At 43.8% G+C, this 19,871-nt stretch overlaps 2 protein-coding genes across 4 annotated transcripts in view; one reads left to right on the top strand and one right to left on the bottom strand.

The window, feature by feature from the left end:
- Window positions 1-15,900, top strand: part of slc25a12 (solute carrier family 25 member 12) — a 27,199-nt gene extending 11,299 nt beyond the window's left edge. For both annotated transcript variants that reach the window (XM_076303640.1, XM_076303641.1), the window contains exons 6-17: window positions 1,417-1,563; window positions 1,985-2,123; window positions 3,702-3,795; window positions 6,008-6,086; window positions 6,855-6,936; window positions 8,276-8,434; window positions 8,900-9,033; window positions 12,318-12,458; window positions 12,621-12,759; window positions 13,150-13,308; window positions 13,555-13,645; window positions 14,249-15,900. In XM_076303640.1, coding sequence (XP_076159755.1) covers window positions 1,417-1,563; window positions 1,985-2,123; window positions 3,702-3,795; window positions 6,008-6,086; window positions 6,855-6,936; window positions 8,276-8,434; window positions 8,900-9,033; window positions 12,318-12,458; window positions 12,621-12,759; window positions 13,150-13,308; window positions 13,555-13,645; window positions 14,249-14,480 — 1,596 coding nt within the window. In that variant the 3' untranslated portion in view covers window positions 14,481-15,900. The remainder of the gene's footprint in view (window positions 1-1,416; window positions 1,564-1,984; window positions 2,124-3,701; window positions 3,796-6,007; window positions 6,087-6,854; window positions 6,937-8,275; window positions 8,435-8,899; window positions 9,034-12,317; window positions 12,459-12,620; window positions 12,760-13,149; window positions 13,309-13,554; window positions 13,646-14,248) is intronic.
- The window catches only part of dync1i2b (dynein, cytoplasmic 1, intermediate chain 2b), a 13,396-nt gene continuing 8,767 nt past the window's right edge, over window positions 15,243-19,871 (bottom strand). For both annotated transcript variants that reach the window (XM_076303644.1, XM_076303642.1), the window contains 4 exons: window positions 19,694-19,838; window positions 18,345-18,485; window positions 17,929-18,054; window positions 15,243-16,908 (listed from right to left, as the gene is read on the bottom strand). In XM_076303644.1, coding sequence (XP_076159759.1) covers window positions 16,795-16,908; window positions 17,929-18,054; window positions 18,345-18,485; window positions 19,694-19,838 — 526 coding nt within the window. In that variant the 3' untranslated portion in view covers window positions 15,243-16,794. The remainder of the gene's footprint in view (window positions 16,909-17,928; window positions 18,055-18,344; window positions 18,486-19,693; window positions 19,839-19,871) is intronic.

Below are 19,871 nucleotides of genomic sequence, written 5' to 3'. Positions count from 1 at the left end.
TCCAGCATGTTATCTCCACGATGCTTTTCTATGATGATCATGATTTTTCTGTAGGACATTTGACACCTACTTACACCTCTGCAGAATTCAGTCTCACAGTAGGGATAACCTAGACTATATCAAACCCATTTAAAGGATTGAAAGTTTTTATAAACTTTAGCCTATTAAAGTTGCAGCTTGTCATTTGTCTTATGTCTGTATCACAGCTATTTCTGTCATTGAACACAGAAACAATTGAAAACTGCTTAAGAAACACATTGCATTGAACCGGTCATTTTAGGACCGTGAGAAAGAGTAGTGTTTGGTGTGAGTTCAATAATAGACAGTACCCTCTGTTGGATTGAAGTTTAAAGCAGTATAGACTAAATTTAGACTCCGCGCTTGCACACAGAGCAGTCGGCCAGCGTGTTTTGATTTGCTGCGGGCCGGATTAGAGTATTTTGCAGGACGTATGTTGCACATGTGTGCACTGAAGGCAGCTCTGATTCCCCTACTGAGGACCAATCGCACATGATCCTGGAGCTCAGCTGCTTGAGTGGTGCATGAGTCATGGAAGCTATTTCCCATATTTAGATTTGGGAAAAGTAGAAACGTAAGGCCACGAACATCCCAGGCCAAAGTTGGATGGATGCAGGATCCAGTAAGAGAGTATATAAGAGGATAGGAGTTGTTTCGCACGAACACCAGATAGCTCCCATTCATATTTTTTTTATTGTGTGACTGCGGATCTTCTATTGCTATTACTACTATTTACTTACTATTTTGGATAAGTAAACATCATGCCTGCCTTACACTTACAGTGCATATCAAAGGAATGTATGTGTGCTACATGCTACCCATCATTGATTTTGGAAAATGTCTTCAGCTATTGAGGTTAATACATGAGGACAGTTAATATGGTTTTCGTTTTTTTTTAACTTGCATAAAACACTGTCCTGCGGTTTATACACAATACGGCTAAGACACAGGAAATTACTGTATTAGACATTATTGTTTAGAAGACATATAAACATGTCATGTGTTTACCTCATGTGTGCATATAATAGAATGACAGGAACTGATTTCACCCACCATGCACATACATTTTGATTCCCCCCTCTTTGGTAGTACACATACATTCCTTGCTCAAAACGGTAGTATTATTGACCTTACATTTTAGGTTTGTGAAATGTTTGTGTAAGACTTTAAAGGATGCACCTTTATATTTGTGTGAATAGAATCTCAAGTGCATATGGGATGTTGTCAAGAACAATGAAAAGAATGAAAAGAAAGCAAGCCCAAAGAGCAGGATAGTATACTGTATTGAGATCTTCACAGACTTTCCCCCTAGTTTGTTTTGTTAGTTATTGTGTCTGCGTCTGTCTTTGCATTGTGCCTTTTTGATGCTGAAGTTTGTTTGTGTGTTTTTTGCCGTAGGAGCTGCAGCTGGAGCATGCGCGACAGGCGTTTGCACAGAAGGACAAGGCCAAGAGCGGCGTCATCTCGGCCATGGACTTCAGCGACATCATGGTCACCATCCGACACCACATGCTCACGCCCTTCGTGGAGGAGAACCTGGTCTCGGTGGGTGGAGCATGTAGCGAGGTGGACAGATGGGGTGGGGCCAGAGAGAGATAGGACAAACAAAATTGTATTCATTTGTTTTGATTGTACCAGGGAAGTCATTAAGAACAGTGTCTCATTTACAAAGGTGGTCTGACCAAAAGCAAAGCCACTTCAGGAAATCGACACATGCTCCGTGGAAAGACACCAGCTCTAAATAGTCAAGAGGCTGACGCCTGTGTTTTTATTTGCTTCATTCAATCCCTTACACTCTGTAATCTTTATGCACACTTTGTGTCTTTTTCTTAGTTCATGTTTTTTGCATCACTATCACCTGGAACAGAAAATGCCAGTTATTTTGCCAGGTTACAAGGGTCTGAGTGTATCAGCGAGAGGATGAGAAATCTGAAGGATTGTGTCTTCTGGTGGTTTGTTCCCCCAGGCTGCAGGGGGAGGTACTTCTCACATGGTTAGTTTCTCTTACTTCAACGCCTTCAACTCTCTACTCAACAACATGGAGCTCATTCACAAGATCTACAGCACTGTGGCTGGCACACGCAAGGATACACTGCTCACCAAAGGTATTCACACAGTCACACACACCCACCCACACACATACTTACACACCTGTGCCCTGACAAAGTTCTGTTGAGAGCCTTGCTCACAAGTCCATATGCAAATTATTATTCTCTTCACCACAGTGTTCAAGAAAGACTTACAACACGATATGCACACAAACACACACCATATGATCTTGCATAGTGTTCACTGTTCAGGACTGTAATGGGCTTAACCAGTTACACAGCTCACAAACCGGACATGCAAGAGCCAAGACTCCACTCCTCAAACCTATAGGCATGCAGGAAACTGTGAAGAACATGAGACAGAATATGTTTCTGGCTACTAATAATCATTAAGACAAATAATATAGTTATGTAGTCACTTCATTATTAGTAACAATTAGGGGTGTAAAGATTAACCGATACGTATCGGTATCCGTTTTTAACGTGTAAGATACGGCTACATCGATATGTGAAGCCCCGTATCGGAATAAAACTGAAATGAACCGGTTGTTATATCGATTTACTTGTTACGAATCGGTTCACAACCTTTTCTGCTCGCTCACTCTCATTTACGTTCCAAGCAGCGCGTTCATTCCATGTCCGGTTTTGAAACTACGTGGACGTGACGGAATTGTGGGTAATGCAGTTCGTTTTTGGCTACATTCATTGCCCAAAGTTGTCAAATGACCTCATTACCCATACATCTACTGCAACTTAAGCACGTGACAACTCGCACTCGGTCGTTTGTTTTACAGTTTTTATTCTTGTTTTTCAAAATCCAGCGCGAAATTAAACACTAAACAGCAACGATAGTCTGTAGAGTATAGCCTTACGTTTGATGAAGGGATTTCCTTAATGTTAAATAATAATTTGGCCCTTGCTAAAATGATGCACAAATGATTAGCCAATTATTTTGTTCATATTCACTCAGACTTGTGGCATTATAAGTCTACCGTTGGAACAAAAGAAACCCAGAGAGTTCATTGATATGTAGGCCTAGGCCTATTTTATTCTTGTAGGCTATATGAGAAAAGTCTTAAGAGTGTCTTAAGCACTGTTTTATTTTATTTCGGTATTGTCTTACCTCAACAAGGCTACAGCTCCATGAAAACAATCAGACATAACTCTATAAAATCTATAAAGTCTATAAAAAAAATATGTTGTATTTGGCTGCTGTGTTTGACTGAAATGTAGACTATTCTTTTTTCATTTCAATACAGTATATGAAACAAACCTCAGTTTAGATAATCATATTCACACATTTTTTTTTTGCCTAATTGACAACCATGACCATGATAACTGATAATATAAAATTAATGTGCACCTTGAGCAAATGATAAAAAATCTTTCAGAATGCTTTCCATTCTTGAACTACATCGAATTGCATCGAATCGGATCGCATTGAATCGTACTGAATCGTTTTTTATAAACATGTATCTTTTCTTGTATCGAATCGTGCCCATGTATCTCGATGCGAATCGTATCGTCTTTTACATGAGAGATTCACACCCCTAGTAACAATGTTGATTATTATTGATTGTACACAATGATGCAACAAGTTCTGACTCATGTGACTGTGTGTGTGTGTCTGTGCAGAGGAGTTTGTTCATGCTGCTAATAAGTTTGGCCAGATCACTCCCATGGAGATCGACATCCTGTACCAACTGTCTGGCCTTCACTCCCAAACCGGGTTAGTATCTTTTCTTATTGACTGATGCCAGAAGTGGTCAGAAATACCAGAATATCTTTTACTGTTGATGGATGTCAGAAATAGTCTTACTCTTAACTTCTTAGCAGAGGTTGATAACTTTGGCTTCATAAAGCAATTACTAAATATAACGGCAAGAAACCGTGACACTTCATAATCCAAGAGTGCATGTTGTATGCATGTCAAATGCACACATCTGATGTGTGTAATACATTTGTTATGTGAATTTTATACATTGGAAGCACTTACTCACTTCCTGTTGGGTGAGACGTTTTACACTGACTGCATTGCTGGCAAGAACATTCAATGACATAAGAGGCCGCTATGGAGTCCCTGGACCACATTAGGGTTCTAACCTCTGTCCTTCAGTTGAAACTTTCATCCTCTGTTAGAAAAAGACGTTGAGATTAGTGTAGCAATATATCATAGGCTGTTTTCTTCTAATGTTGTTAAAAGTAGCGATATTACATAGAAATATAGACTTAAAAGTAGTGATATTAGATAGAAATATAGACTTAAAAGTAGCGATATTAGATAGAAATACAGACATAAGTTCATTTGATAAAGAATACGATTTGAACCATCTAGATTGGTAAAAGGTGAAACAAATAGGCAGACTTTATTAGTATAGCAAAGGCTAATGTGAATAAAACAGTTGAATTAATTAATTGCTCCCAAACTGGGCTGGTGGCTTATGCTGTCTTTAAGAAACATTCAGTGGCCTGATCTGAAGTAGTCTGTGCCGACAGGGTACAGTTTAACATGTAATGTTTACAAATTAAAGCCTATTTTCTACCCTATTTTCTATAATAATGTTAGTCTGAAATAGTGTGTGTCTCAAGCAAGGTTATTTATTGCCTGGTTTGGTCCATTCAGGCTTATCATCCTTATTCTAATACTACTATGAAGTGTCCATTAGGCCTATGAAATCTTCAGAATTGTCTGATAACTCATGAAAGATTGCTGAGGAGTTTCGACCAATTCAGGGGCCGTTTATACGAGAACGATGGCGAAGGAAGACGACAAAATATTTTATCATAAGTGCCTTTCGTTTACACGGCAACCCCGCCATCGGGGCTTGAAGACGCAAAAATCTGAAGACTCCTTCCAGAGTGTAGAGTTTTGAAGACGACCCGGGTTGCGTCTCCGTCTAAACGGCTAAACCAAAGATCCTTGATTACCTCTCTGGCTAAACTGTCAAATTAGAATGTCTACGGTGACGTACCGGGGTTCCATCACACCACCACCCAGCGGTCTGGAATGCATATCCAATCGAATATCACATACTCTTGCGTCTTCATATAAACAAAGATTTCCCCCTGAGAATGCTCGTCTAAACGCGAATAAAAAAATGAAGACGAGACGTCACTTCTGTGTCTTCTCTTTTCATCGTCACCGTATAAACGTAGCTTCAGGCATCAGGCTATGAGTGCATCATAAGGGGAGAGAACCAATCCTAAGTACTTGGGGGTGGGACAATTATTCATAAAGACTGAGGCCCTTTCCGAAACTAGTTACTTCGCCCTCTCCCTAGCCACTTACTTCGTTTGCGTGTTTACGTGGAGTGTCCACCATATTTAGGGCCATCAGAAACCAATTAGTGTTAAGTGGTATTGTGTTATAAACCCTCCGCTGAGTGAACACCATTGGTCACTTGTGTGTCAATTAATGCGGCACGTCATGGAGGATGTTTCAAAATGTTAGTTCCGCGTGAGTAGGCCACGCATGTAAACAAATCCATGGTTCTGTGATAACCAGCTTCCGCTAGGAGAGTGAAGTTCGTCCCAAAGCTGAGTGTGATATTATAACCCTACGCACTAATCAAGGGAACTTCATTTAGCTCCGAGGGTGCTTCTCACCCGAGTTCACCCGGTAATGGAGGAGGAGTGGGTAAGGATTAGTTTTAGTTCAGTGTGTGGAAAGGGGGCAGGGCCTGATAGATTCCAAGTCCGGAAATGAGGAAGAAGGTTTTTTTGGTTTTAAGTTCCGTTTAAGCCATTTTATCACTACAAGGGGATTTTTTTTCCATCAATATAGCTTACAGGAACAGAAAAGAGATGAATGGGTGTAATAAACTGTGGGAATGCTTTCAAAATAATAAAAAACTGTGAGAAATAAAATCCTTTCCACCCATCATGAACCAAGAGCATTGTCATGCCATCCAATGTCTTAAGTAAGCGTGTTCTGTGTCTAGACGACTGAACATGTCAGACATCGAGAGGATATCGCCACTGGAGGAGGGCGCGCTGCCTTACAACCTGGCTCAGACACAGGTAAGACATACGTGTGTGTGTGTGTGTGTGTGTGTGGGTGTTGGACCCTCCTTCAGTCTCTGTCCTTTTGCTTGCATGGAAAAAGCTAAATAAATTAACCAAGAACATAGAAACACACAGAATAATAAAATACAGACTTATGCATTTAATTCAAATCACAGAATTGAATGATTTAGTTAATTTAGTTCCATTTAATATTACCAAAGTGATTTTACGTCATCAAAATAAAATATTTAAACATCCGAGTTCAACTGTACACTCAAACATGTAAGACGAGTAGTCTCCCCTCACATACATCTGATCTATACGCTGGCTGTTGTCTGAGATATTGAGTGCATGTTGGTGCCTTGTCTGTGCTGGCGGTGCTGTAATTGTGTGAGATTGGGGCACTTTACCCGCTTGTGAAGACAGAATCGACCACCACTGTAATTCCCCCAGCTTCCTCTCTCTTCCCTCTTCCCCTGGCTCTCTCTCTTTTTACCTCTCCCTTCTCTTTGTTCCTTCATATCCTTTCTTTTTTCATTCATTCATCTGTTTCTTTTTTTCCATGTCCTTTCCTCTTTATGAGTATTACCATTTACATAGTCTGTATTCTAGATTCTGCTCTTCTGTATTCCATTTCTCTCCCCACCTTCTCTTTCTCTTTTTCTGTACCTATCTTTCTCTTTTTCTCCTCTCTGTCATTGATGTGTTAACTGTTTTGTATTTGTTTCTTGGCATATTGCAAGAATCATTTTTAAGATCTCTCTCTCCTTCTCTCTCTTGCAGTCTCCGGGCGATGGCTCGCGATCAGTAATGTTGCAGATAGCGGAGTCAGCGTATCGCTTCACCCTGGGCTCCATCGCTGGAGGTACCTGACCCACACATTTACCCCACACTCCTCATCCTTCTCTCTGTCTCTGGCTGCGTCCATGTTGTTTTCGTTGTCGTTTTAAACTATCTTTGTCCGCACCAACGTTTCAGACTCACTGCACACAGTAACGTGGACTTCAATATCAGGTGGAGTTTTAAAAAACGGAATTTCCTAATTTCATCCAGCGTTCTGGTGTTCTCTCTTCAGTATCTAGACGAGGCCAGTGTATCCCTGTACAAAGTCTGTGTGTTCAGATCCCACAGCTCATTGCCACTTATCTCTGTTTACACTGTGTAATCTCTGAAGTCTCTGCCAAGTTCTTGCCATGTTTTGAGAAAACAAAAGCCTTATCCTGTTAGCATTATGGACTAATGCCAGCGAAGAGTGCCATTGTAGCCTCTTCTGTCAGCTTCACTCTCAGGAATAAAAGTCATGGGTTCATGAGTTCTTCAAGACTAAATGTATGAATTAAATCAGGTTATTGGATAGCTTTTTGTCAGATAATTATTCTGATGGGGTGAAAAGGATTCTTGCAACCTTAATAGCTTCCGAAGTTCATATGGTACCTGGAAAATGTGTCATAATATGGAATGGAACCTTTCATAACGATGGAAGTTCAGCTTTTTACAGATTTCTTAAGGCAAGCTAGATCACTTTTGAAGTCTTTTTTTGTGTGAACCCTTTTGTTTTGTTCCTAGACGGCTATCTGTAAGAAAGTGGGCTGACTGTCCACATGTAAATAGAGAAATCCAGTGACCCCCACGGTTATGTAAATATTTGCCACATAAGCACAAGCACGTTCCCCAAAGATCTAAGTAAATAAAGCCTCCCAAAGAAACCCGCTTGAATGGCAGCCCGCAAACCTGGCGTCAGGGGCACACACTTAACAGTCATGCTAAAGTACAGGCTTGTTGCCGTCCGCTTTTTTCCCCTCTCTTTCTTTCTTTTATGAAAGATCACATTTCCCCTCCTTCTCCGTGTCTCCTGTCTGCCACTGGTAATGACTTTAAACGCTCTGTGCCTGTGATCTGCGGACCATTTGATGTCTGCATCGCCACATCCACAATTGCACGTAAATCACATCCACAGAGATGCAGCTTTGATGCAGGAGGACACCAAGAGCTGTCTGAATTCAGATGGCTTTCAGAGGCTTATGAATACTCTTGTGGATATAAAATGTTACACTCTGTGTGTGTGTGTGTGTGAAATATTTTCATATTATTTAATGCTCACATGGATCAGTGTGCATTGTATTTGTGTTTGGTTAATTGTGTGTATGTAGGTGAATTTTCATATGTGTAGATTTTCCTCTAATTGTGTGTGTGTGTGTGATTAGCAACGGGGGCGACAGCAGTGTACCCCATTGACCTGGTGAAGACGCGCATGCAGAACCAGCGCTCCACCGGCTCCTTCGTGGGTGAGCTCATGTACAAGAACAGCTTCGACTGTGCCAAGAAGGTGCTCCGCTACGAGGGCTTCTTTGGATTCTACAGAGGTACACTGCCCATTTGTGTGTGTGTGTGTCTGTGTGTTTATTGGTTTGGCTTCTGTGTGTGGGGAGGAGGGGGGGGGGGGGGCTGTGTGTGTGTGTGTTATTGTGTCTGAATTGTCGGCAAAGATTGAATATGGAAGACCAATACTGCCATCTACTGCTGGAAGTTGTTTTTGCAGTCTTCCGTGGTATGGCAATTGTATGAGGCCTGTGCCTTTGTGAGAGGGTAAAAGTTTATGTGTTTGTAGTTTGTATTGTGTGCAAAATTATGTGTGTACCTGTGACAAAGAAAGTAACACTGTGTGTGTGTGTGTTTTGGTGTGTGTGTGTGTTTTGGTGTGTGTGTGTGTGTGTGTGTGTGTGTGTGTGTGTGTTTTGGTGTGTGTGTGTGTGTTTTGGTGTGTGTGTGTGTTTTGGTGTGTGTGTGTGTGTGTGTGTGTGTGTTTTGGTGTGTGTGTGTGTTGGCAGGCCTTGTGCCCCAGCTCCTTGGAGTGGCTCCAGAGAAGGCCATCAAACTGACGATGAATGACTTTGTGCGCGACAAGTTCACCCAAAAAGACGGTTCCATTCCCTTTGCTGCCGAGATCTTAGCTGGCGGCTGTGTAAGTACACAAGAGCTGTGTGCCTGGTGTGAGCGTTGTGTTGTGCTGTTCTTCATCTTGTATGTTGGAGTGGACTGTGTCTGCTGCTCTCATGGAAGTGTGTGTGTGTGTTTTATTATGTTTATGTGTCTTTGTGTGTTCATGGGGTGTGAGTGTGTGTCCGTGTGCTAGCGATGCTTGTGTGTGGGGGGGGGGGGTTGTGAGAGAGAGAGTGGGAGGCCCCCTCATCTTAAAACGGTGCGGCCCATTCTGGTACCCCATAATTATGGTCCATTTTTAAAAGCGAGTTCTCCTCCGTTCCACTGGCTCTATTTTTACCCGGCCGCTAATTTTGGCCCGCAGGGCTTCCCTTCACATGTGGTCTCTGACCGCTGGCTGCAGGGCCCGCGTCGCCATGGCAATGCCCCCCACAGGGCTGGGGTTTGACCTCTTTTGGGGCGAGGGGGGGGTGGAGGGCGGAGGGGACAGGGCTGAGGTTGCGACCCCTGCCAGGTTTTTGATTGGTGGCGTGCTCTAGGCCAGTGGGGCTTCCTTTTGGTTTACTCGAGTCTCAATTCCCTCCCCTCATCTCCGGACTATAAATGCACCATTGCCTTGCGGAGGAGGAGATGTGCAAACTTAGTCATGAGCACAAACATCTCATAAACAAGCAAACAAACAAACAGGACGTAGCCGTGTCTTAAAGGTGGGTAACGTAGCAACAAGATCACTGTAAGTAAGCACTCGTTTATCAGCTTCACCAAAACATTGTGCTCACCAAATTGCAGAGTAGCTTCCTTTCTGTTTCTCTTTATTTCCAAATTTGCATTCCATTCTGAGATTGTAGATCTCTGGTATCAGAGTGTATACGCAAAAGTTGAGCATTTTCTATACATAAAAGTGTTTGGAAACACGCTCCTCTGAACATGATCTGCAGGTGGCACATAATATATGTTATTACAGATTCATACAACAGTTAGGTCCGGTCGAACCATTTGTTCATTTTCTGATTAGGTGAGAGGCATTCCATGAGGGGTGATATCTCAGAACATATCTCAGAACTTTTCACTGCTAGTAATCACTCATTAGAGAGAGAGAGAGAGAGAGAGAGAGAGAGGTTATTGAATGAGAGAGATGGAGAGCGAGGTTATTGAATAATGAAATGGAGTTTACTCCAGCCTTGTGCCTGTGGCCGAATCACAGCCATGGCGTTATCTGCTGTCAACGCCACTCACTCATGCCATACTGCTTAAAATCACAGATGGGTGAACCTAAGAGGAACTAACTGTGATGCACCTTCACATGGTCCTACAGATCCATTTGTCCCATGGCTTTCACATCAAACAGGAACCACAAACTAACCAAACGCAATATCGGGTCTCAGTGTTCACCACATTAAAGCTGAAATGAGTTTCATATGAATGGATGTACGGATGTCTGCCTACATTTCATGTTGCTGTGGGAATTGCGTCTCGTCATCAGTGGCTGTCTTGTGGGCCATTATGAGCCTGTAGAGTTCTGTAGATACTACCTAACTTTTATATGTGATGATCCCAGGACCCTCATCATGTGGGAAGCCTTTTCATCACAGACATCTTCCATCTGCTGTTAACGTTCCATACCTCCAGCCATACATACGAGTAACAAGAACCATTCCTGAAAGGCTAGCACTAAACCATTAACGTACCGCTATCTCCCCCAACCCAGCGAGATGCCTCGTAAAGATAAAGAGAAGACGACAGACCAACAGATAAACGAGTGTTTGTCTCTCTGCCTCTGTCTCTATCTTTTTCTGCCCTGGGGCTACTGTCAGACCTCGTGTGTGTGCGTGTGTGTGTGTGTTCCATTATTTTCCTTCTGAAGTTTCTCATTTGTGTTCATTTTGAATAGATGAAACGCCACATGTTTTTCACATCAAAAAGGAACCACAGACCAACCCAACCCAACCGTGACAATGAACTCACCACATTAATGCTGAACTCAGTTTTGTTATACACAGGATCCTACTAATGAGGATGGATCATTGAGAAACAAATAACAAACTCCACTTCCGTTTGGGGGCAGAAAAAGAGGGATGACAATAGGAAGACGAGTGGAGGGCAGGGCGGTAATGAGACGGAGATGGGCGGATGGCAGAACGGAGCGGTGCAGGAAGTGAGGGAATTGAAGGATGGGGTAGACGAGTGCGGAGGGAGGTCTGGACAGGGGTGATGAGGTGTGCTGGGGTCAAAGGGGAGGGGTCAAAGTGCTGGTGCCGGAGTCAGACGCTGCAGGCCATGGCCCGTCTCACTCGGTCTGTCCTGTTCCTTCTCTTCTCTCCTCGCTCTCTCTGCAGCGTGGCCCTGGCCCGCCGCACTCACTACTCCTGGCGTATCCACTCTAGTGTGGTTCTCTCTCTCTGGCTATGTTCAGACTGCAGGCAAAAGTGGCCCAAATCTGATTTTTTGGGGGGGTCAAGTGACCAGGTCAGACTTCTTCAGAAGTGTTGTGAACGCTCAAATCTTGCCGAGATCTGATTTTTTTTCAAATCAGATTAAGACCACTTCCATATGTGGTCCTGGATCATACCCAGGTCTGATTTTTTTCAATGTGGCCGCAGTGTGAACAACCATAGCGGATTTGATGCGACTTTTATGCCAATCTACATTGACATTTGTCACAATTATGCGCTGGCGGGAGTTAGCTGATGTCATTGTTATTGTTCTTTTGCTCATGCGGGTCACTTCGGAACTGCAAACCGTTCACACCGGAATCTGCCAAATAAAAAATCTGAGCAAAAAATCCAAATAGAGCAATAAGACTTGCGGTGTGAACGTAGCCTCTGTCTGTCTGTTCCTCCATCTCCATCTTGCTCAATGTCGTATCGGTCACACTCCTTCTCTCCTGCTACTTCATATTGTTCTATCTCTTCCACCAACTCTCTCTGTGTGTGTGTGTGTGTGTGTGTGTGTGGTGTGTGTGTGCGTGTGCGTGTGCGTGTGCGTGTGCGTGTGCGTGTGCGTGTGCGTGTGTGTGTGTTATATACTGTATGTCCATCTCCCAAAAGCCCACTTCATTCTAGCTCATATCAAACTGAGTTAAAGAAAGATTGTCTTTCTTTCTATTCTTCTTCTCCTCTTCTGATATGATGTGACCCACCATTTGTTTATACTAATTCTTCTCTTAAGAGTGGATCCAGGTCTCACTTCCCTGGAACTTGGGAAATGTGTTTGTTTGTGTGTTCTTGTCTCTTGTCTTGTTCGTTCTCCAGGACCCCACAGTAAGGCTGTGTGCTGATCATTCGTTCTTCTCTCTTCTCTCTGCAGGCTGGTGGATCTCAGGTGATCTTCACCAACCCGCTGGAGATCGTCAAGATCCGGCTCCAGGTTGCCGGGGAGATCACCACGGGGCCTCGTGTGAGCGCGCTCAGTGTGGTCAAAGACCTCGGCTTCTTTGGCCTCTACAAGGTGAGTGCGCATACAGTTTGAGAGGGTGAGAAACCTGCGAGTCTCTCAGGTCTTCTGGTGTGTTTGTGTGTGCGCTTGCCCGTTTGTGCGTGCATGCACATGACTGTTCAGCCCAAACAATGTGCAAATAATGTTGGCCTGAACTGTACGTGTTCCCTGCAGGGTGCCAAGGCTTGTTTCCTGAGAGACATCCCTTTCTCGGCCATCTACTTCCCAGCCTACGCCCACATGAAGAAGGAGTTTGCCGACGAGCACGGCCGACTGGGACCCCTGCAGCTCCTCACTGCTGGCGCCATTGCTGGTAGGCATGACAACCCCTACTGCTAGAGGCTGGAGGTTTGAGTTTCGATTCCTCCTCCTCCTCCGTTAACGACCTATTTGGATGATGACCCAGGCTTAAGCAAGTTAGCTGTTATGTTTTGTTTTTTTTATCAGTGGGAAAACTACTAAGATTTCTATCTCCCCTGTTAGAACATCTCTGGTAAATCTCTCCTGCTAGGCAATCAGTGGTGTTGAGAGCAGAGATTTGTGATTGTGTTTTTTTTTTCCTCCTTATTCATGGCATTGTTGTGAATGGTGGTTGAGCTGTCCAGATGTTCTGTACACGGAGAACCCATTTAAACACAGTGACTGGAGAGATACGGAGACCCCCCCGCAACGTGTGTTCTTACCCTGTGGACTTGTGTCTCAGGTATCCCCGCGGCCTCTCTGGTCACGCCCGCTGACGTCATCAAAACGCGACTGCAGGTGGCTGCGCGTGCTGGTCAGACCTCGTACAACGGCGTGATCGACTGCTTTCGCAAGATCATGAGGGAGGAGGGCTTCAGGGCACTGTGGAAGGGTGCTGGAGGTGAGCAAACTCACTCACACTCACACACACACACACACACACACACACACACACACACACACACACACACACACACACACACACACTCATAATTAGATTTTATAATCACCATGAATTACACAGGCAGACCACTGATGAAAATGTGTATATATGCACCAGCAAAATGGATGCATGTAAATCCATACAGTACATAAGCTCCAGACTCATTGTAATATGGCTCAACTTCTCTGGCCGTTTTCTCCCCAGCTCGAGTGTTCCGCTCCTCCCCTCAGTTCGGTGTGACCCTGGTGACCTACGAGCTGCTCCAGCGGTGGTTGTACGTGGACTTTGGTGGAAAGTGAGTATCGTTACCATAGCAATCGTCAGGCAGATCATTGGTATGTTCCATGGTTCCAGTAATTGCATGAAATATAAATATGAGCCATCCGACTGCACGCTAGAAAATGGGTGCTGCTAAACTCTGAACCTAGGAGAGTATTTTTCATTGTGTGACTCAAGACCTACTGCGGGCATAGAAAACACTTCAGTCTCCTCACTGTAACACAGATGCACATCCTGCATCCCTGAGGCTACAGAAACTCATATCACCCACAGCAACAGTACACTAATGATGGCTCTGAAGCTCCCTGTGACCTTAAATATCGCGCCACGACTAGACCACGTACAACGCGTACAGTAATTTCCTGTGTATTAGCAGCATTGTGTATAAACCGCAGAACAGTGTTTCATGCAAGTAAAAAAAACAAAAAACATATTAAAACCATATTAACTGTCCCCGTGTATTAACCTCATAGCTGAAATAATTTAGCAAAATCAATGTATAAACCATGGCTAATATTTGAGAAATGACGGTAGTTAAGGCCACCCATCTTGACAACGTCTGTGTTTATGTGCCCCCTCCTTATTTACATTCTTGTGTCTTTTTTTCCCCTTTTTCCAGACGGCCTGTAGGCTCAGAGCCCACTCCCAAGTCCCGCATCTCGGAGCTCCCGCCTGTGTCCTCGGAGCACGTTGGCGGCTACCGCCTCGCCGCGGCCACCTTCGCCGGCGTGGAGAACAAGTTCGGCCTTCACCTGCCCAAGTTCAAGTCCTCGGGGGTGACCACCCTCTACCACCCCGAGCCCCCCAAGCCCGAGAGCCCTCCGCCGGCCGATGCCCCCTCCTCCTCTTAGAGACTAGCTGCCCCCACCACCCTGCCCGGTGGCGAGCCGCCTCCGCCTCCTCCTCCTCCTCCTCCTCCTCCTGTCGGCTGCATGATCTGTCTCTGAGCCCCCCGTGACGTTTCACTCCACCTCTTCCTTTTCTCCATCCTCCTCTCAGATTGATCACTCTTTATTTTTATTCCTGGAGTTTCTCCACTCACAGGGTCCAACATGGTGACGCTAGCGGTCACTCACAGACATCTGCTCACTGTTGCTTATTTGCTACTGGGCGCCTCTCTGAATGATTTCCTTTTCTTATCAATTAGTGACATTATGGTTTTCGATTTGTGGCCACCGCAGCTGTAGTTGAGCGTGCACATTTTGGTTTTATCAGGGTTATCATCTTTTGTTTACCTTTTTCTTTTCTTTTTGCTAGTTTTGTTTACCTTTTCTTTTTGATAGTTCTTTTTCTAGTTGCACTTTCATTTCCTGTACATAGTGTACATCTGTACAGAGACGCAGAGGAGAGAGAGGTGAAAAACAGAGTCTGTCCAGGAGAGGTGACCTCTGCAACCTTCATTTCAAGAAGAGGTGTATGTGTGCACGTGTGTCCCTCTCTCTCTCTCTCTCTATTCTCTCCATTCCTTCACAAGCACGTCTCTAAAGTAAGATTAAAAAAAAAACAAGGCCGATCCGACGGTTTTCCAGACGTGCTTTATCGATCAATGAGAAATCAGGGCGGGGGACAATTTAAAAAAAAAAAATGTAATAATGACTAGGACATAATATAAATGTATTTCATTCTTGTATTTTATTGAATAAATCATTGTGGTTAAATTTAACAAGAGTGGGTAAAGGTGGAAGATTTGTTTCAGAGTGATATAAAATTCTCTTAACAGGATTGACTGGGAGGGACACACAACAAACACAAATATGAAAATTTTCTGGAATACTGGACTTGGTCATGTCATATCCATTTTTTAAATGCACAATTCATAAACCACAAGTGCATCAGTTATGTGCGGGTGTGCGTAGGTGTATGTCTGGAATGTGTCTGGAGTTGTGTGGAATGTATGCTCTTGGTGTTTCAAAGTGTGTGTGTGTGTGAGTCTTTTTGTGATCGGCATCCATTTACCAATTAACCCGATTCATCTGAACAGTTTCAGAGCCCCTTCAATAGGGAAGACTAGCGTTTCATGAATACACTGGAACATACTTAGCACAAGGTCTTGCTTTGGTTTGAAAAGAGGAAAAAAGCACTGCAACTGTTACCGAGTAGTACCAAGCCAGCAGCAGTACAGAGAGCCTGTAGCCCACACTATGGTTTTCCAAAAGGTACAAGATCCTGGTGCTTGTAATAGGAAAATCAAGCACTTGTCGGAGAAACATGCCGCAAAAAAATACATGTATGATTATGTACGTTATCAAAATAAAACTCATTCTAAATGTGTGCTGTGGTTAACATTATGCTATTTTTTTTCCTTTCTAAAATTCATGGACTGATTAATAATATGAAAATTGAGAGGTATAGAAGTCATGACATCAAAACGTATTGAATCCAGCTCTCTCCATCTGTTACAATCAAAGAGTTACTTAAGTAGTTTATACAGTACAAATCTCTACTGTCCTACACTAGGTGAGGTGAGATACTGTTATGGGCTCTGTGACTGGACTGGCTATATGATAGTTCTACATTTACCTGAACTGTCCTCTGTGTGGAGGGATGAGTAACAAACCCTCAATGACTCTGGAATGCGACTACGGAATGGGTATCTAACAGGTGTGGTTCTACGGAACTCAAGGCTGGTTGGTGCGCTGGGCTGGGGGGTGAGTGGGGCTTAAGGCGTCAGGGTCAGAGAGGTGGGACTTGACTGCAGGACCGCACTTGTGATTGGCAAGCCACTGCTGGACTGCACTTATGATAGGTCAGCTTTTCCTCGTCTTTCTACAGTTGATACAAAGTCAGGAAGAGAACCCCCCCGTCCCTATGTCGTGTCTAATATAACGGTTAGTGTTTCTAACGCGGCTTATACTGCTTAGAGTATAAAATAACATTTTATGAAGAATAAAAAGAAGCTCATTACTAAATAAATACAATTGATGTCGAAAGTTTAAGTTAATGCACTGAAAAACAGTACTACAAAAAAGTTGAAAGATAAAAAGTTTTGCATATTGCAGCGGTAGGTACTGAGTTAGTGTTGGTATAGCTAGTTTAAAACATTCCTGAATGTGGAGGTTAGTCAGTTTTCATGCCAGGGAACTGTTTAAATAAAAACACGCAGGAGAAGAGAGTGCAGGCTGGATCCAAATAACCAATTGGATTAGTTCAAAGCTGCCCTAGCGATCAGGCAGCCAATCGCTGGGCGGCGAGCTCCTCTGCATCCTCCCGGTTTTCATTGATCTCCGAGAGCGTGCGCACAAAGCGCGTCCACTCATCTGGCCGCGGGACTGAGATTTGCTGTAGAGAGGACAAACAAACACATGATTAGTTTTGGTCGACAAGAACCACAATACACATCAATTTAGCTAATTGAACTATCTAAAAATGGCAAAATCAAGGCAAACTATGTGCTATAAAATAATAACAAGCAGACACATGCCCTGGGTCATTCTACGACTTAGACTGACCACCATGTAGGATGTAGACAAAAGCATAAAGCCACAAAGCTTGAGCCAGTCACGGTCACTGTGGACACTCGCTTTTAGACAAATGATTTGGTCTGGATCAATTAACTCTTTTCAGAGTCGGAAATTCCATTGTCCTGATACTGTATATGTTCTCTGCTGCTCCCTGGTTGCCTACTCCCAATAACCCCCCCCCCCACACACACACACACCTCCCTAACTCCCCCAGCAGTCAAGAGGTCACAGCTAATTTCCCCTAATGACTGACCCTCTTCATGGGATGTTAAAAAGGTCAACAGTGCTGTCCAGGAGTCTGCAGGCACAACTACTGGTTACACACAAACACAAACATACACACAACATACACACACACACACAAACAAACAAACACACACACACATCACACACACACAGACATACAGGAGTCCTGACAGCACTTGACAATATTGTCTTGTATTGTCCTGTTATCAACTGTCTGGATCTAAAGGACCCCCTTCAGCTTAAACTGCTCAGACAGCCATCTGTGTTCTGATAAAGTTTATCTTGAAAAAAACATTCAGACTATTTATTATAAAACAGCAGCACAACAGTAGTGCATTGTTGACAAAACAGTATTCCGTTAAGAAGTTAAATGTACTGACTATAAAGCAAGCCCATTAGAAGTGCACAAAGGCAAGATGCTCTAGAAGATGGGAAGATCAAGTCTGCTGTGACTCAAACAAACACATGGACAAAACCACCACGCAAACACAACTGACTGAAACTGGACTCCAGACAGTCTGGTTCTGCCTAACGGCGGCTGGAAGGGCAGCCTGTGGGGTTGTGACCGTTGGGTCACTCGTGTCCAGCTCACCTCTCCCACGTCGTAGATCAGGACCTGACCGTCCGAATCGCCCACGGCAACCTCCCTCCCCGACGGAGCCCAGCGCACGCGGTTGAGAGCGGGGTTTCCCTCCACCGTCACCGACGCAGTGGGTACCTGCCACGACAGCCAATCAAAAAGAGGATATGAAGGGTCAACAGTTTTGCATTGTGAGTGTGTTCTTCACAATGTTAGTGTGAAATGATGTCGGTGCTTTTGTAAGTCCATGAAAGAGACATAAGAATGAATGCAAATGACTAAGTGCATGGGTCAGTGTAACACATGCTCATATGTGGGTATATTGTAAGAGTGGACCAGTAAGCAGAAGCATGACTATGACTACATTTCATGCGGTGTGTGTCTGTGTGTCTCTGTGTGTGTGTGTGTGTGTGTGTGTGTGTGTTTACCTCGGTCTCGTTGTTGAGGTTCCACAGATCCAGGTGTCCCACTCCGTCCACACAGGCAAACAGAGCAGGGTGTGTGGGAGACCACATGACATCATACACGTAGTCTGAGTTGTCCTCAAACGAGTACAGTGGCTTGTTGTTCTACAAAGAGAAACAGACATTTCCATGTACACTCGTCCGACACAAATCTATCAAACTTCCATTTTAGGCAGAAAGAATATACTATACCATTAAAATGTTTGGTATAATAAAACACACATATACACACACACACACACAAATAAAATCTGTAATGTATCAGGAAATAATCTGTAATGTACATAAACTGTGATGTAAATATCAATAAATAATCACTCTGTTAGGTCTTCAATTCACCCTTCGCTAAGCCACACCCGAAAACCGCCACAGGCCAATCGTGGCTTAGCAACCAGTCACTAGGCACGGGAGGTCTGACAAGCTTTTCGAGTTTTGCCATGTTAACCTGTGGAGACTGAAAGCCTGTGGGTCATGAAGGGCACTTATTTGGATGTGTGGTGCCCTAACCCACGCAAAGACACAGTGAAATAACATGTTACACTATAGAAACATGATATAATTGGGAACACATATTGTTCTAACTGTAAAAAATGGCATATTGCAAGATATTTCCATAACCGCGAGATACACGCTTCACGATAACAGCAAAAAGTTGTTAACAGACGTTCACCAAGATGTATAGCCCATCAGCAATCTATTTAAAATAACACCTATTTGAAGTACCATTCATGATATGTTGATATGTGATCATGTCAAATATTGAAGTTGTGGGAAGTACATAGCTTAAATGGTAGGCCTATGTTTCTTTCGTCCCCCATGCCTGTTCCATTCATTCTGGCCAGAAGAGTCGAAACAAAACGCACATTCGACTTTTGCTTAAATAACTCATGAACGGTTTTGTTCAGAGATGAAATTCCAACTGTATTTGACAGAGGACAGATGTAGGTTGCTAGTGACAAAATATTAGGTTTCAGTGTGGTACGATGTCTTTGTAAATTACATTTCATTGAAAAGTCCCGGTTCTCCCCCTATGTAATAGACGTGCAGGGTGCTAAAGCTTGTCAGACATAGCAACAGTAACTAAGGAGGGCGGGACTTAGCGAAGGGTGAATTGTCTTATAGTTTAGGCATTTATTTGTTATTATGATCCAACTAAAGTCTGGCTGGCCTCGAATAGGTAGTACAAGCAGTGATATGGATGCAGTAGTGTAGGTAGCTATATGAATAAAGAAGTGTTGGTAGTTCTCTATTAACTATATGGATTGGGCAGTAGAAGTGTATTGCATGGTGTTGTAGTGGGACTGCAGACATACCTTGGTGCTCCACAGCTTGACGGTCCAGTCGAAGGAGGAAGTGACAAACAGGTGCGAGAAGTCGACTGGGCCAGCTGCTGTGTGACAGTGGAGCCCTGTTATTGGCCCGTGGTGGCCCTCGAACATCTCACCGATGCCTGCTTTGCTGCAGAGTTAACAACGTGCACACAGACACCAA

This window comes from Alosa pseudoharengus, unplaced genomic scaffold, assembly GCF_046254945.1.
Source record: "Alosa pseudoharengus isolate Yale_2024_CS ecotype anadromous, Long Island Sound unplaced genomic scaffold, YU_APseudo_1.1 YU_APseudo_1.1_scf_24, whole genome shotgun sequence".
Classification (NCBI taxonomy): domain Eukaryota; kingdom Metazoa; phylum Chordata; class Actinopteri; order Clupeiformes; family Clupeidae; genus Alosa; species Alosa pseudoharengus.
This window is presented reverse-complemented; position numbering and strand designations above follow the sequence as displayed.